At 43.6% G+C, this 14,952-nt stretch overlaps 2 protein-coding genes across 3 annotated transcripts; both read right to left on the bottom strand.

Moving 5' to 3' along the window:
• Window positions 1-612: 612 nt before the first annotated feature.
• Window positions 613-2,164, bottom strand: LOC139420540 (activated CDC42 kinase 1-like). Its single transcript, XM_071170736.1, has 3 exons — window positions 1,380-2,164; window positions 1,129-1,288; window positions 613-716 (listed from the first exon to the last, which is right to left on the bottom strand). The coding sequence occupies exons 1-3, from the start codon at window positions 1,494-1,496 to the stop codon at window positions 613-615; spliced, it is 381 nt and encodes a 126-aa protein (XP_071026837.1). The 5' UTR covers window positions 1,497-2,164.
• Window positions 2,165-3,431: 1,267 nt separating this feature from the next.
• Window positions 3,432-14,415, bottom strand: LOC139420272 (transferrin receptor protein 1-like). Of its 2 annotated transcripts, XR_011635488.1 has the most exons (19): window positions 14,345-14,415; window positions 10,466-10,517; window positions 10,161-10,365; window positions 9,764-9,941; window positions 9,503-9,640; window positions 9,327-9,414; window positions 9,035-9,160; window positions 8,869-8,952; window positions 8,598-8,737; window positions 8,344-8,513; window positions 8,032-8,151; window positions 7,569-7,654; window positions 7,324-7,387; window positions 7,089-7,236; window positions 6,913-7,003; window positions 6,581-6,802; window positions 6,355-6,504; window positions 5,208-6,207; window positions 3,432-5,145 (listed from the first exon to the last, which is right to left on the bottom strand). XR_011635488.1 is itself a non-coding variant. In XM_071170172.1 (18 exons), the coding sequence occupies exons 2-18, from the start codon at window positions 10,508-10,510 to the stop codon at window positions 5,995-5,997; spliced, it is 2,268 nt and encodes a 755-aa protein (XP_071026273.1). In that variant the 5' UTR covers window positions 10,511-10,517; window positions 14,345-14,412; the 3' UTR covers window positions 3,432-5,994. The 2 variants fall into 2 exon arrangements, 1 of the variants encoding a protein (XP_071026273.1); XM_071170172.1 differs by having other exon boundaries at window positions 3,432-6,207; window positions 14,345-14,412.
• Window positions 14,416-14,952: the final 537 nt, after the last annotated feature.

The raw sequence follows: 14,952 nt of genomic DNA, 5'->3' as shown, positions 1-14,952 counted from the left end.
ATCAGTCATCCTGGTCCCTTTGCAGAAAAACAGCCTCAAAGCATGATGTTTCCACCCACATGCTTCACAGTAGGTATGGTGTTCTTTGGATGCAACTCTTTGTCCTCCAAACACGACGAGTTGAGTTTTTACCAAAAAGTTATATTTTGGTTTCATCTGACCATAAGACATTCTCCCAATCTTCTTCTGGATCATCCAAATGCTCTCTAGCAAACTTCAGATGGGCCTGGACATTATACTTTTATACTGATAATAAGTTCAAACAGGTGCCATTAATACAGGTAACGAGTGGAGGACAGAGGAGCCTCTTAAAGAAGAAGTTACAGGTCTGTGAGAGCCAGAAATCTTGCTTGTTTGTAGGTGACCAAATACTTATTTTCCACCATAATTTGCAAATAAATTCATAGAAAATCCTACAATAGGATTTTCTGGATTTTTTTTCTCATTTTGTCTGTCATAGTTGAAGTGTACCTATGATGAAAATTACAGGCCTCTCTCATCTTTTTAAGTGGGAGAACTTGCACAATTGGTGGCTGACTAAATACTTTTTTGCCCCACTGTACGTACGTACGTACATACATACATACATACATACAAACATACACAGTACAGCTAAGAGGGATTCAAACTCACTGTGTGCTGTACCTTGCTCATCCAGGACTTGCGTTTATAGAGAGCTCTCCTTCTCTTGACTGCCTCCCAAAGCCTCCTCTGTCCTGCAACACACAGAGAATATATTACACACCGTCAGCCTCCTATGTCCTGCAACACACAGAGAATACATTACACACCGTCAGCCTCCTCTGTCCTGCAACACACAGAGAATACATTACACACCGTCAGCCTCCTCTGTCCTGCAACACACAGAGAATACATTACACACCGTCAGCCTCCTCTGGCAACCTGCCACCCCATCCCCTGGTTAAAGGACAGAGAACAGAACAGGGTGTAGAGACGATGCGATAAGGCATATTATGACCTCGTTGTGACCATGTTATGACATCGCTGTGACTGTGTTATGACCTCGTTGTGACTGTGTTATGACCTCGTTGTAACTGTTATTACCATTTCTGGAGGAATAGACTTTGAACTTTCCTTGATTTTTAAAATAGGATATACTTTACATACCTGGGCGCCCCATGCCGATCTTCTCCAGGTCTTCATTCTTGACATAGTCGAAGTGTGACAGGCGCGTCACGTTCAGCTCATCACGAATACGCAGGAAGTACTGCTGCAGCTGAACGTCTGTTAACAGATCTACCAACCACTCTGTCCCCTCCTCCGTCATCTACACACACACACACACACACACACACACACAGTCAATAAACTAACAACTAAATCAACCAGTCTCTAACACAGTATATAAAATACTTTACCATCTCTTCTTCCCCTCTCTCCTTCATTAATCCCTCCTTCCTCTCTTCCTTCTTTTCCTCCTCCTCCTCCTCTTCTCTCTCGTAGGACAGACGCTGGTACATAGAGTTCTCTGCCATGGCTGCTGCTCACCCCACACTCGTCCTACAATCTCTCCCTCTCTCCCGGTCCTCTATGATTTTGTCCTGGATTCAGCCGTGTGTGTGTATGTGTGTGTATTAGAGCAGTGTTAAGTCTAAGTTCCTCTCTGCGTCACTCTGCTCCAAGTCTGCCCAGTGTTGATCGCCCCTCACACACACCAGTAGACTCCACTCTCATCCATTTCTAACAGCCAAGCTAAGCTATCTATCTATATACTCTCCCTTTCTCCCTCTATACTGACTCACCCCTGCACAGCACACCTCGACACCTCCCTACGCCCTCTCCTCTCTACACCTCCCTACCCTCTCCATTCCTCTCTAACCTCCTTACCCTCTATCTTTTCTACTCCTCCCTACTACTCTCCCTCTGACTCTTAACATCCTCTGTGTACTGTTGAATAAGACAACATTCCTGGATAGAGAGAGGAGGGAGGAGAGATGCAGTTGATGCAGAGACCAGGTAACCATGACAACTCAGTGAGCTATTACCATCCTGAGTGATGGCAGCTGACAGGACCAGCAAGTGACAAGTGGATACTGTGCATATCAGAGGGTAAGAGGGAGACTGAGAAATTGAAGAAGATGGTGCCAATTATTCTCCCTTCTTGGACTCATTCAGCTCAACACATGTGAGGTGTGAACACACACAACAAACCACCACAAGCACACACACACTAAATGAGTGGAGAAATAGTGCTTACTCTCCGTCTCTGTCTTATTGAGGGCACTCTGAATATCGAAAGCTAAATATAGCCTGTATTCCTCTTATCAAACAGCACTGCAGTGCAGACTTCTGTTGCTATAGGGAAAATACAGTACTCTACCTTCTCTCTTGTTAAATACCATAAATGACCCTGGGCTAAATAACAGAGATGCGCATCGAATCTAACATGTACACTTCGGCTTTTCAACTAATCGATTGAAATGTTAAACATAATATGTCGCATCAGTGGACCATACAGACACTGATTAGCCTATTAAAGGTACCCTAATTAGTGACAAAGATCTGAATCAAGATAACGTTATAGTTCATGGCGGCGCTCAGAGAGAGATGGAGAAAGAGTATCCCTATGTTCTCAACATCGCCAAAACTCGCCTTAATCGGTTGTTTTCACCTTGGTAACAGAAGCACCCAGTTGATTCCTGTCGGTTCTCTATTCTCTCCGTTAATTCCTGGTAGCGTGTTGCTGGGATTACTGGCGTTGCGTCACCGCGTCAGCGACGGTACGTTCCAGGCCACAAACATTGCAGCGGCCAGCGCGCCGCACAAATGATCGATCGGGTAGATTAGCTGCTTTTAGCAACGCTAGTATTTACATACTAGTTTTTACATACTAGTATTGCTAGGAATTAGTTTGAACAAACGGAAGCCAGAAATTAAATATTTCATTTTACTCTGCTGATTGTAAGGTTGTTCCTTTTGCAGGGGGTAAATAGATTTTTTTTATTTTTTTTTTTAAATATAACAGAATGTAAATTCAACTGCCTTTCCAAATGTGGGTCTGTTGTAGACCCACTTCCTCTCCGTTTACCTCGTCAAAATAAAAGACCTGCATGTGCGCCCTATCTGCACAAAAAAACAAGAATGTCGGGATTTTTTTGACATGAGGTAAACAGAAAAGAACTGCATGGGTCAACAACAGACCCAGGTTTAGAAATGTTTTAGGTTCCATTAGATGCTTTTTTCTTCTCAAATTCCCTACTGCATAAGGACCAAGCCTACACACAATCGACAGGCTAAGTTAAAATATAATTTTATTTAACTACAGGCGGGCGATATTTTTTGTTGTTGCCAATTCCCAGCAACACTAGTGTGTAAATACTAGCGTTGCTAAAAACAGCTAGGCAATTCGTGATTTGATAGTTAGCTAACAACCACAATTAATTATCAATAACCACACACACAGTCCAGTATTGCTAAACCAAAAGGTTTATTGAAGCGCAACAGAAAATTAGAACTCAATAGTACAAAAACCTCTAAAAAGCATCCATACTCTGTCAGATGAACATGTATGAGTACAGACTAGCACTGACAAGTCTAACAGAAATGTTACTAGTTACCTGATTGACAGTGTGATCAATAATCAAAATGACAAGAATATTTAGCGGACAGCTACAACAGGAGTTTCAGTGTCTGATAATTCACTGCATGGGAAAATACACAGGAATAGAATCGTATTGGCCTGAATGGGAATACCTGTTATAGGGATTGCATTTCTAAGGGAAAATACACAGGAATAGAATCGTATTGGCCTGAATGGGAATACCTGTTGTAGGGATTGCATTTCTAAGGGAAAATACAGTAACATGCCATAGGACGCACAGGAGGTTGGTGGGACATTAATTGGGGAGGACGGGCTTGTGGTAATGGCTGAAGCGGAATGGTATCAAACACATGGTTTCTATGGGTTTGATGCCATTCCAGTCGCTCCAGCCATTATTATGAGCCGGCCCCCCCTCAGCAACCTTCACCAGTAGGTAGGACTTATCCATTACAAGTAGTTCAGAGGGGAACAAGAGCAATAGCAGGTCACACACAGAAAGGACACGCATACTAGACTGAACACAAAGAAAAATATAGTTATAAAACTCTGGGAAACACTGTTCCCGATAAGTTACTCCACCCTTCAGTGAAATATGGGAGTCACTGCCCCCGATACATACAAACACACATTGGTAGGCAAAAACTACCATCAATGCTTGTCATTATGAAAGACACTGCTCCCGATAATGATTCAGATCAGAAATATAAACTGCTCCAAAATAACTGGTTAACAGAAATGGCTCTTTTGCTGCCTGAATGATATTATTTCAGGATATACAACTCTATATAAACTATATAAAGCTTGTTTAATAAGTTCAGCTCAAAGAGATTTGAGCCTGTTTTCCTTGACGTTGCATCTGAAATGACACCCTATTCAGTTTACTACTTTGAACCAGTCTTTTAAGGCTTTCTAAAACAGGGTGAAATCTCAGATGTGGCCCAAGTAGCTAGCTCTGACATGTTTAAAACATGCCACATTGAACACTCTGAATTTAAGTGCATGCATTTCAGCCAATCAAAATGAAATGTGACAGTCATGACAACCGCCGCTGTCGGGGACCCAACGTTTCTGAGGCGATACCCTGTTGCTGCGGGTTTCTGTTTCCAGTAGCGTGGTAGCAGGAGGTGGTGTATTTCTGTTAACAGAGTTGTGTATACAGAGAAAGTCTGACCATCTGTAGCTGGACAGTTTTTCAGAATGTTTCATCCGTATTAAAGGGCTTCCGTGTCGGTCTCAATATTAAACGGCAAGGCAAACTGAATATTTAAACTGTCATGGGACCTTGGGTGGTCAGACTATCTGTTTACGTGACTCTGTTGGTTCAGCAGATGCTGCCGTAGTAGGAGACAGTATAACCGTCATAAGTTTGGAAGGCACAGCTCCCGATAACTTTATCAAAAGCCAAACGAAGGCCTACCCGTCATAAGTCTGGAAGGCACAGCTCCCGATAACTTTATCAAATTAAACGATAACTTTATCAAAAGCCAAACGAAGGCCTACTATCAAAAGCCAAACGAAGGCCTACCCGCCATAAGTGTGGAAGGCACAGCTCCCGATAACTTTATCAAAGGACAAACGAAGGCCTACCCGCCATAAGTCTGGAAGGCACAGCTCCCGATAACTTTATCAAAGGACAAACGAAGGCCTACCCGCCATAAGTCTGGAAGGCACAGCTCCCGATAACTTTATCAAATTAAACGATAACTTTATCAAAAGCCAAACGAAGGCCTACCCGTCATAAGTCTGGAAGGCACAGCTCCCGATAACTTCTATAAAAAACGAAACGACATTTAAACATTTATAGTGAGCACTGGCACTGATAAATAAATAAATAAACTCTTAACCCAAATGAACGACATGAAACTGACATAAATCTGGAAGGCACTGCTTCCGATAACTTCATAAATATAAACAATATCTTTATCAAACTGATAACATTTATAGTGATCTCTGCCACTGATAAATAAATATAAATAGGCTCCAAGGGGTTAGAGGTCGTCTCTGTAGTAGTGAGCAAGGCTTTAGTTTGGGGGGTGGGTGAAGAGGGATCAGACAGTGATTCTTCAGGAAGTCTAGTGACTGGGTCTTCACTCGTTACAACGGTCACAAAGCCGTAATTACGGGTAAACCCCAACTATTTCTATCTGATTTTAAACCTAATCACACTGCTAACATTACGCCTAATCCTAACCTTAAAATGAAGACTAAAAAGCAAATGTTCTTTTCATGAATTTTTACAAGACACATTACTTTGTGGCTGTGATAAATAGTGACAACCCAGTGACTGACACTGGAAGGACCAACTTGAAAACAGTACTTCCTGGTCACCGTTATGACATAATCACCCCTGACAAATCCCTCGTTATCTAATCCTGGGTTTTAAAGTGAACAAGGATGAGGCTGAAGCCCCTGACACACACAGTTAGACCGCGTTAGATCTGGTTGTCGCTGTCCCAGACGTCTCCAGAGAGAGCGTTGGCACAGCCCTGTACCGTCCAGGTGGCCAGGGCCAGCTGGGTCCGCAGTGCCTCCCTGTCCTCCCCCTCCAACATGGCTGCCATGGTGTGGGAACCATGGCCAAACAGCAGGTGGCGGAACGGAACCTCTTTGGGGGAGACAAACGGTGAGAGGAGGTTGTGTTCCACCTGGGCAGAGAGAGAGGAGAATCCAATGTTAGTTTATGAATCAAGACAAAACCACTAATTGACTTCTGTTCACTATAAAACAGGAGCCGTATGGCCTTGATCGGTTTAGATGACACGGGGTTGCGTGTGTGTATATGTGTATCTCACCCTCATGATGCGGTCGTTGATGTTGTGGCAGGCCAGTGTGTCAGTGAGGTCGGTGTTGAGTAGTTCGGTGTTGAGGTCAGTAGCAGCTCTACTGTAGGACCCTAAGGCCATGATGAGCCAACGAGCTGACAGACCCTCGGCAGAACCATCCTGTAACACAACATAATTAGGGCTGTGCTAAAAAACAACAACTACAATGTCAACAAAATCAACCATGAAAACAAACCCGGGTGACTTGTTTGAGGCGCCGGTTGATGTTGACCACCGATTGGCTGAGAACCTTCCTGTAGCGTAGCACGTCCAGATACAGCACGTGATCGTGGACCAGTCGTAACGCCAGCTGACCTGCGACCAATCCCGCCCCAGTGGCTATGGAACCAAGGCAATGGGCGGTGGCGAAACCAAGGTATTCCTTGTTGTCAAAAGAGGTGCCGTAGTGAGGGTAGACCTACAACATAGACACACAATGTTAGATCTATCTAGGTTACCCACCCCTGTATTAGAGATGGTTATCGAACCATCTGTAAACACATCCAACCCTGACAGTGTGCCTCTCACCTCCTGAGAGACGAAGCGGAAGGAGAGAGAGGGGATTCCAGAGAAGGCCAGGAACGGATATGCAGAGTCTTCCATCTGCATGGGCTTAAACCTGATATCACACACACACACATTAGACCTACTGTACACATGTTTGGTGTGATATATCATTGGAGTGATAGGTGAGGTGTACTCACACTGCCCTCTCAAAGTTGACTCCAGCCACCTGATCATACAGAGACTTCCCAGACTCTCCAAAACCAATGGGATTCTTCACCTCCTTCATGGTTCTTTCCAGAAGGCTGTGGAGCAGGGGACTGGCAGATGCGTTCACAGCATAATTTCCTGAGGATCACATCCACACACGTATATAAAAAAAATACTTTATGAAGTATTTTGGTGGTGTGTGTGTGTGTGTGTGTACACACTCACCCGTGACTACTCCGTCCAGGCTGATGTAGGTGACAACTCTTCTGTCCAGAGAGGAGAGGTAACCCTGGAGAGGAACACACACGGCATTAAATATTGCACACTGCTAAATATCACACACTGCTACTTTAGAGGCTGGTCCAATCAGTGCCGTTCAGCGACATATTTTTCTCATCAAATGCCGTTAGCTGAAACACTACCTTATCCTGATGAACTTTCTACACATAGTGCGTTTGTGCAGTGCTCACCTCCAGCCACTCTGTAGCTCCAACACTGCCGTACTCTCCTGCACTCCAACTGGCAAACACCAGACTCCTCCTGGGACGGAAACCATCTACACACACAGACGTCAGAATGTGTGTGTGTGTTAAAATGCATTGGTGTGTGTATGTGTGTTAAAATGCATTGGTGTGTGTGTGTGTTAAAATGCATTGGTGTGTGTGTGTGTGTGTTAAAATGCATTGGTGTGTGTGTGTGTGTGTTAAAATGCATTGGTGTGTGTGTGTGTGTGTGTGTTAAAATGCATTGGTGTGTGTGTTAAAATGCATTGGTGTGTGTGTGTGTGTGTGTGTGTGTTAAAATGCATTGGTGTGTGTGTGTGTGTGTGTGTTAAAATGCATTGGTGTGTGTGTTAAAACACATTGGTGTGTGTGTGTGTGTTAAAACGCATTGGTGTGTGTGTGTGTGTGTTAAAATGCATTGGTGTGTTACCTGTGTGCACCATCTCAGACACAGCTCTAGCCAGCTCCAGCAGCAGTGTGGTCCCGACAGTGGCTTTAGCATAGCCTGGACCCCACGCATCCCTCTGAGCCCCCAGTACCACGTACCGACCTACACACAAGAAAATTAACACAAAACCCTGTCACTAGTACACACACTGTGCATAGAGATGAAACATTGCTCCTAAAACTGTAGTGTTCATAGATAGACCACTCAAAAAGACTGTGTGCCTCGGTTGGAAAGAGCATTGTGTTAACCACGCCATGGTCCTAGGCTCGATTCCTGCTGGGGTCACACACGTACCTGGCTCAGTGAAGCCCTTGATGACTCCAAAGACGTTGTGTATCTCGGTGTCCTGCAGCACGTTGTTCACCTCCACTGTGACATCCTCACTACTGGCCCCTCCCAGGGTGTACTTCACATTGTCCAGTTTTCCTTTAAAACTGGGAGGAGAATCAGGCCCACCTATACGTCTGGGGAGAGAGAGACACACAGTTAGGCGTAAGTGTGTGTGTGTGTGCGTGTGTGTGTGTGTGTGAGAGAGAGAGAGGTCTTACTTTAGTATCTTGACAGCAGTCTGAGCAGTAATGCTTTGGGCCAGTACATTGGGCAGACCAGAGGACTGGGTGGGAGGGAACTGGGTGTGGTTGAAGGAGGGGAACCCTGGAGTATAGGGGTCTCCAGAACCTAGATGGACCTACAGGAAAACGTCACACAATCAGAGCTACGACATCAGAACTAAAGGGCTGCAGTTGAAGCAGCACCTCTGGATCAGGCTCAGTAATCATCAATAAGATTCACCCTGGAGTGGTGTGTGTGTGTACTCACATGCCCATATAGTTCAGTAGTTTCATTCTTGTGTTCAGGGTAAATCAACACAGCAGATACCCCCAATGCAGCTACATTAGCCACCTGAAACACAAACGCAGGTAAGAACACCAAAATCCACTGTTACATATTGTATCGCGCACACACACACACACACACACCATACCTGCTGTGCCAGGCTGATCTGTCCTGAAGCTCTCAGTAGAATCACGGTGCCGTTCAGCTCAACCTTCAGAGTCTGTAGCAGTGCCAAGTCCTCCTGACTCCCATAGTTGCCATACACTGCCTTGCCCTGCAGACACACAAAACAATTCCCCCTTGTGAGATTCAGGCAACAACTGTGATTGCGAACATTAAGTGGCAGAAAACATGTTACAACATGTCCCTTTAAAAGCGTTTAACCTTAGATTATATTGGGCCAAAATATCATCAGTCAATGTGGACATTGATTGGCTGACCTTTGCTTTTCCTGTGGCGCTATAGGCCAGATAGCCCTTAGGCTGGCACACCTCATCTTGGCCAATCAGTACACGGTTTGGCTTCTCACTGTGGGGAAAGGGGATTGGAGGGGAGACCGTTAGAAGCTAAGTGGAATTTTGCGTGTGCGAGACAGAGTATGTGTGTGTACGAGTACCTGTTGGGCATCTGTAGTTGGACATAGTGTGCGTCAGTCCAGGGCTCCATCTCCAGACTCTTAAAGCTTTCCAACACACGATTTCCCAGAAGGTTGTCTCCAGTGCTCCCTGCTGTGTGATCTGTCTGTTCAACATCACTGCACAGAGACAGAAAGAGAAACAGAGAAAGTCAGAAACCGACAGAAAGAAAGACAGACAGACATACAAACAGAGAGAGACAGGACAGTTTAGTTAATTAGTCTTTTCAGGTGTGTGTCTACCTCAGTCTGCTGTTGAAGGCGTCAGGAGTCAGTCTCCGTGCCAGCAGGTTGGTGATGTTGGTCCAGGATAGAGAGTATTCTACTATAGCCTTCTTAGCCACGCCCTCTTCCGGTTCAGAATCACAAGGGATTGGCTCCTGGAGAGGAGAACGGTGGCTCACATAGCCAATCAGATAACCTGAAACAGAGACGAGGCAGGGGTTGGTTAAAGAGAGAAGGTTTGTTTTGCTTCACCCAGTTCCCTGGGTGGGTGTAGATTTTACTTTAGGACCAATGGAATGGGCTAAAACACACAAATTCTGCCCACCCTGGGCACCGCGCAATGCAAGACGAATTCGCCCAGGGAGCGAGGGCGAGTGTGACAAAGACATAAGAGAGAGTGAAGAAGACTATGCACCGATGATGAAGATAAAGAGGATTCCAAGGGCCAGATAACACATGCGGTAGTTCCGCTTGGGGCGGGGCCTGTAGGAGGGCGAGCCCCCTGGTTGGCCTGCCTGCTCAGAGGGGGCGTGGTCATCTATGTCATCAGACAGCTTCACCTCCACGTGGCTCTCTCCGTCTGACTGCAGAGTGAAGGGGCTGTACCGCTCACTCTTAAACTACACACACAAAAGAAAGTGGGGGAGAGAAAATAGAGAAATTATGTGTTTGTTGGGGTCTGAGGCCAATATTGGGTGCGTGTACTTGAGAGATGCTCACCATTTTGGAAAGCGACGACCTCACTTGATTAACAGTTGCTGCCATTGTAAATCTTGAGGAAAGAGGCAATGAGAGGGAGGTAGAAGACAGAGGGTGAGAAGGGCACTGAAAGAAACAGGGAAGGTTAGTCTAAAGTCATTTTTGAGCTTATATCCTCATTCCGTTCCTCTCCCTTCTCCCTTAAGTTTGCATTAGAGGTGTTCACGGGTCCAAAAAGAAAGTTGGAGCCGTTCCAATAAGGACCTGGGGCTTTCTCACCCGGACCCGATATGTATAAATAAAAGCAAAATAAATAAATAAATAAATATAAAAAAGACCCATTCCAAACGGACCTGAGGACAGCTAGACAATTCCGAAGTTTCTAAAACTGTTTGAATGATGTCTGTGAGTATAACAGAACTCATATGGCAGGCAAAAATCTGAGAAGAAATCCAAACAGGAAGTGGGAAATCTGAGGTTGGTTGATTTTCAACCCAGTCCCTATTGAATACACCGTGGGATATTGGTTATGTTGACCTTAAGCCTTCCACTAGATGTCAACCGTCTTTAGAAACTTGAACGAGGCTTCCACTGTGATGTGGGTCCGGATGGGAGCTGTTTGAGTCAGTGGTCTGGCAGAGAGCCAGGTCCTGGTCATGCGCATTTCACATGATATCGACCTGTGTTCCATGGCTTTTCTACAGACAATGGAATTCTCCGGTTGGAACGTTATTGAAGATTTATGATAACAACATCCTAAAGATTGATTCTATACTTAGTTTGAAATGTTTCTAAGACCTGTAATATAACTTTTTGTCCGACGTTCGGCTGGACCTGCACAAGCGTTTGGATTTGTGTACTAAACGCGCTAACAAAAGTAGCTACTTGGACATAAATAATGGACATTATCGAACAAAACAAACATTTAATTGTGGAACTAGGATTCCTGGGAGCGCATTCTGACGAAGATCATCAAAGGTAAAGGAATATTTATAATGTTATTTCTGACTTCTGTTGACTCCAACATGGCGGATACATTTTTTGCTTTTTCTGAGCACCGTCTCAGTTTATTGCATGGTTTGCTTTTTCCGTAAAGTTTAAAAAAAAATCTGACACAGCGGTTGCAGAGGTACATGTATATTTCCATGTCTAACAATTGTATTTTCATCAACATTTATAATGAGTATTTCTGTAAAATTGTGGCTCTCTGCAATACCACCGGATGTTTTTGGAACTAGTGAACGTAACGCTAAATGTATACTGAGATTTTTTTATTTAAATATACACTTTATCAAACAAAACATACATGTATTGTGTAACATGAAGTCCTATGAGTGTCATCTGATGAAGATCGTCAAAGGTTAGTGATTAATTTGATCTATATTTGTGCTTTTTGTGACTTCTCTTTGGCTGGAAAAATGGCTGTGTTTTTCTGTGAGTTGGTGGTGACCTAACATAATCGTTTGTGGTGCTTTCGGCTGTAAAGCCTATTTGAAATCGGACACTGTGGTGGGATAAATAACAAGATTGTCTTTAAAACGGTATAAGATACATGTAATGTTTGAGGAATTTTAATTATGAGATTTCTGTTGTTTTGAATTTGGCGCCCTACACTTTCACTGGCTGTTGTCATATCGACCCCGTTAATTAACGGGATTGCAGCCCTAAGAAGTTAAAGTAGCTAACGTTAGCTAGGTGGGCTAACTGAGGCTGCAGTGCCTGCACTTTCTGATCCTACAGTTACAAATAACTCCATTCTGAACATTAAGTAACCTGCCTGTTGGCTCTTAGGCTACAATGACTGTCCTTCTCCTTTTAATTCTGTAATTTTAACTCCATCTTCCGTTGATTAGATATCTCCTTACTTTTGCCACACATGGAACGAGGCTCTATGACGTCAATTTCCAATTTGATAATTCATGATTGGCCAACAACAAGCTACCATGCTCCACTCTCGCGTAAAGCAAGAGCAATTGCATAAATTATTAAATTAATCTCTCTCTACTGCAGCATTCCCAGATCTGTAAAGGCCCTTCCGGACAAGTCAGCTAAAATGACATATACCCTAGATCTATGACAATCAAATCAGATGCAACCCAGAACCACAACATTCTTTAGAATTCTGGATCCAGAGCCACCCGAGTGATGTATTGGGTCTGGGTATTCGAGTACAGGTGGATCCATGAAGAATTCTGAAGAGGTACACTCTTCACTCCCTCTCAAGGTTTAAAATCATTGGATTGGTGTAAGCAATAGGAAATACAGAATTTCCATAATTTAACACATTAAGGTGGAGGGAATGAATAAACCCTTCATGGAGAATAGGGCTGTACTGTAGACACAAAACAGATCAGTCATTTACTGAACCAGTGATAAGCATCAGGCCCAGGAATATTTGTTGCGTAAATACAGAGTTTAGTTGTGTCAAGCAGCACAGGTTGCTTCAGGCAGGAAGTTACAATCAAAGCCACAAATGGAGACAGAGATACTTCTGCTACCAACCAACATGAGGTGACGCAACACAAGAAATGATCACACACAGACAGCAGGCAGACCTTTTCTATCTCTTCCCCTCTCCCTAACCTTGCTAAGACTCAACACTAGACCATGGCCTTCTCTCACACTGGAGACAAAACACACACACACACAAATAACAAAACCTGAGAAACTGATAGTCACAGCATCAAAGTCCATACAGCACAAACAGATCTGGGGCAAGGCTAAGAAACTCACGGCATCAACTGAGAATTATTCATCTTTAATCTGCCTCTGAGTGGGGCGTAGCCAAGTCAGAACCAGTTAACTATACATACATTTCTCCCGCCGTTTCCTTGTGGTTGGCAAGAGAGAACACACACACCCATCAGAAACAGTTTTACACCCCAACACACCCACCCACCATGAGTGTCACAAGTATAGCACACTTAAGACATTTTTGTCATTCTTATGCAAAGCGACTTACACGTTAAATACACATTTTTTAAAGTATTTAAAAAAGTGCCTTGCTCAAGGGTACACCTAAACATTTTTCACCTAGTCGGCTCGGGGATTAGAGGCTTCAGAGAACCAGGACCCCTATACCAAATATACAGACACGCTTTTTGGAATCATGAGGAGTTAAGACACAGTAATCCCCATCTTCTTCATCATGTCCAGCTAAATCAGTTTATGTTAGGTAATAATAATTATACTGAGATGTCTCTCTCATGGCTACATTACGTATGATATTTCCTATGGTTGCCAACACTACACGTCAGCAGAGATCATTTATAGTATGGCTTTGACAGCCCTAACTATACCATCAAGGTCAGAGCTGGCACTTCCTGGTCGTCAATGACTGTGCACATAGAGGAAGCCATTGCTATAAAATGAATCTGCCAGATGTCCATATAATGATTTATACAACTACAATTTAACAGTGCAGATTGAAATATTAGGAGTTAGCTAAAAGACGTACCTAGTTTGATTAGAAGCTGAGACCATTTAAGACGTCTATGGCAAGGAAGTCGTATTGACTGGCAGGCCTGGCTAAAGCGACCATGTTGCTTTTATGGCTAACTTACCCTGGCTAATAATAAGCATAGACATCTAGCTACATTATTATGTTCATGCATGTCATTATGACAACTTGAAATGGATTTATCGATAAAATGCTAGCTAGCTATAGTTAACTTTAACTAGCTAACGTTGCAGACAGACACAGTAGCTAACCTCGATGCAACCAATAGTTTTTACAGTCCAGCACAATGTAAAAACCCTATTGGTTGCATCGAAGCTAATTTATAGCTAAGTCACCTCAGCTATCTACAGCTTATCAGTAGATAAAAACAATGCAATAAAAGTGACTGTTGAATAAAACTATATTTAGTTAGCTAGCTTGCTACACAGTCATATTCTCACCTCTCTCCGCCGATCCACGTGCTCTGCTCTCTTCACTCGAACTGGCAACCTTCACTGGAAGAGTGCTTGGCGGTACTTCCGGTATGTCGTACCCCTGCCGCCAAAAAATTATGGAACGAAATGGATTTTGGCTGACATTCTGCAAATTCGATCAAACATTTGATGTCAATAGTTTTCTATTCCCAAAACTAAAATATGTTATGTAAAGAGTGGACATTTTGCAAGTTTAAAAAAATCGCGTTGTTCAGGAGTGCAAAGGTGAATTGAGTTATTACGCACATTTCAGTAGGCGTTCCCTAACGGAAATATGCAGATGAGCCCAGTTCTAAATGCTCTTTTAGTTATAAAGATCTTTGGTACCACCACAGATAGAACAATGAGGTTAGTTGAAAAAAGATGTTTTATAATTATCTGAAGATAGATCACAGCGGAGCAAATACATCATAGTGGGTAGAACAAGCAAGGAAGTGGGCAGAGCCATGCACGAGTTAGTAAGATCCTATTGGCGCGTTCGAGCATTATTTGCATATTTCCGTTAGGGAATGCCTACTATGTGCGTATGTGCAATAACTAAATTCAAACGTTCTATCGATGATAAAATGTGCAGA

The sequence above is a fragment of the Oncorhynchus clarkii genome, chromosome 11 (assembly GCF_045791955.1).
Source record: "Oncorhynchus clarkii lewisi isolate Uvic-CL-2024 chromosome 11, UVic_Ocla_1.0, whole genome shotgun sequence".
NCBI classification, from domain to species: Eukaryota; Metazoa; Chordata; class Actinopteri; order Salmoniformes; family Salmonidae; genus Oncorhynchus; species Oncorhynchus clarkii.
Note: the sequence above shows the minus strand (reverse complement) of the source record. Positions and strands in the feature narration are given on the sequence as shown.

Coding starts and splice junctions, on each gene's coding strand:
- LOC139420272 (XM_071170172.1), bottom strand. CDS start 10,510: ATGGCAGCAACTGTTAATCAAGTGAGGTCGTCGCTTTCCAAAATG. Junction 9,942..10,160: donor CCTCTTTATCTTCATCATCG/GTGCATAGTCTT, acceptor TCTCTGTTTCAG/GTTATCTGATTGGCTATGTG. Junction 9,415..9,502: donor CAACTACAGATGCCCAACAG/GTACTCGTACAC, acceptor CTTTCCCCACAG/TGAGAAGCCAAACCGTGTAC.
- LOC139420540 (XM_071170736.1), bottom strand. CDS start 1,496: ATGGCAGAGAACTCTATGTACCAGCGTCTGTCCTACGAGAGAGAAGAG. Junction 1,289..1,379: donor AGAGAGGGGAAGAAGAGATG/GTAAAGTATTTT, acceptor GTGTGTGTGTAG/ATGACGGAGGAGGGGACAGA. Junction 717..1,128: donor GATCGGCATGGGGCGCCCAG/GTATGTAAAGTA, acceptor TGTGTGTTGCAG/GACAGAGGAGGCTTTGGGAG.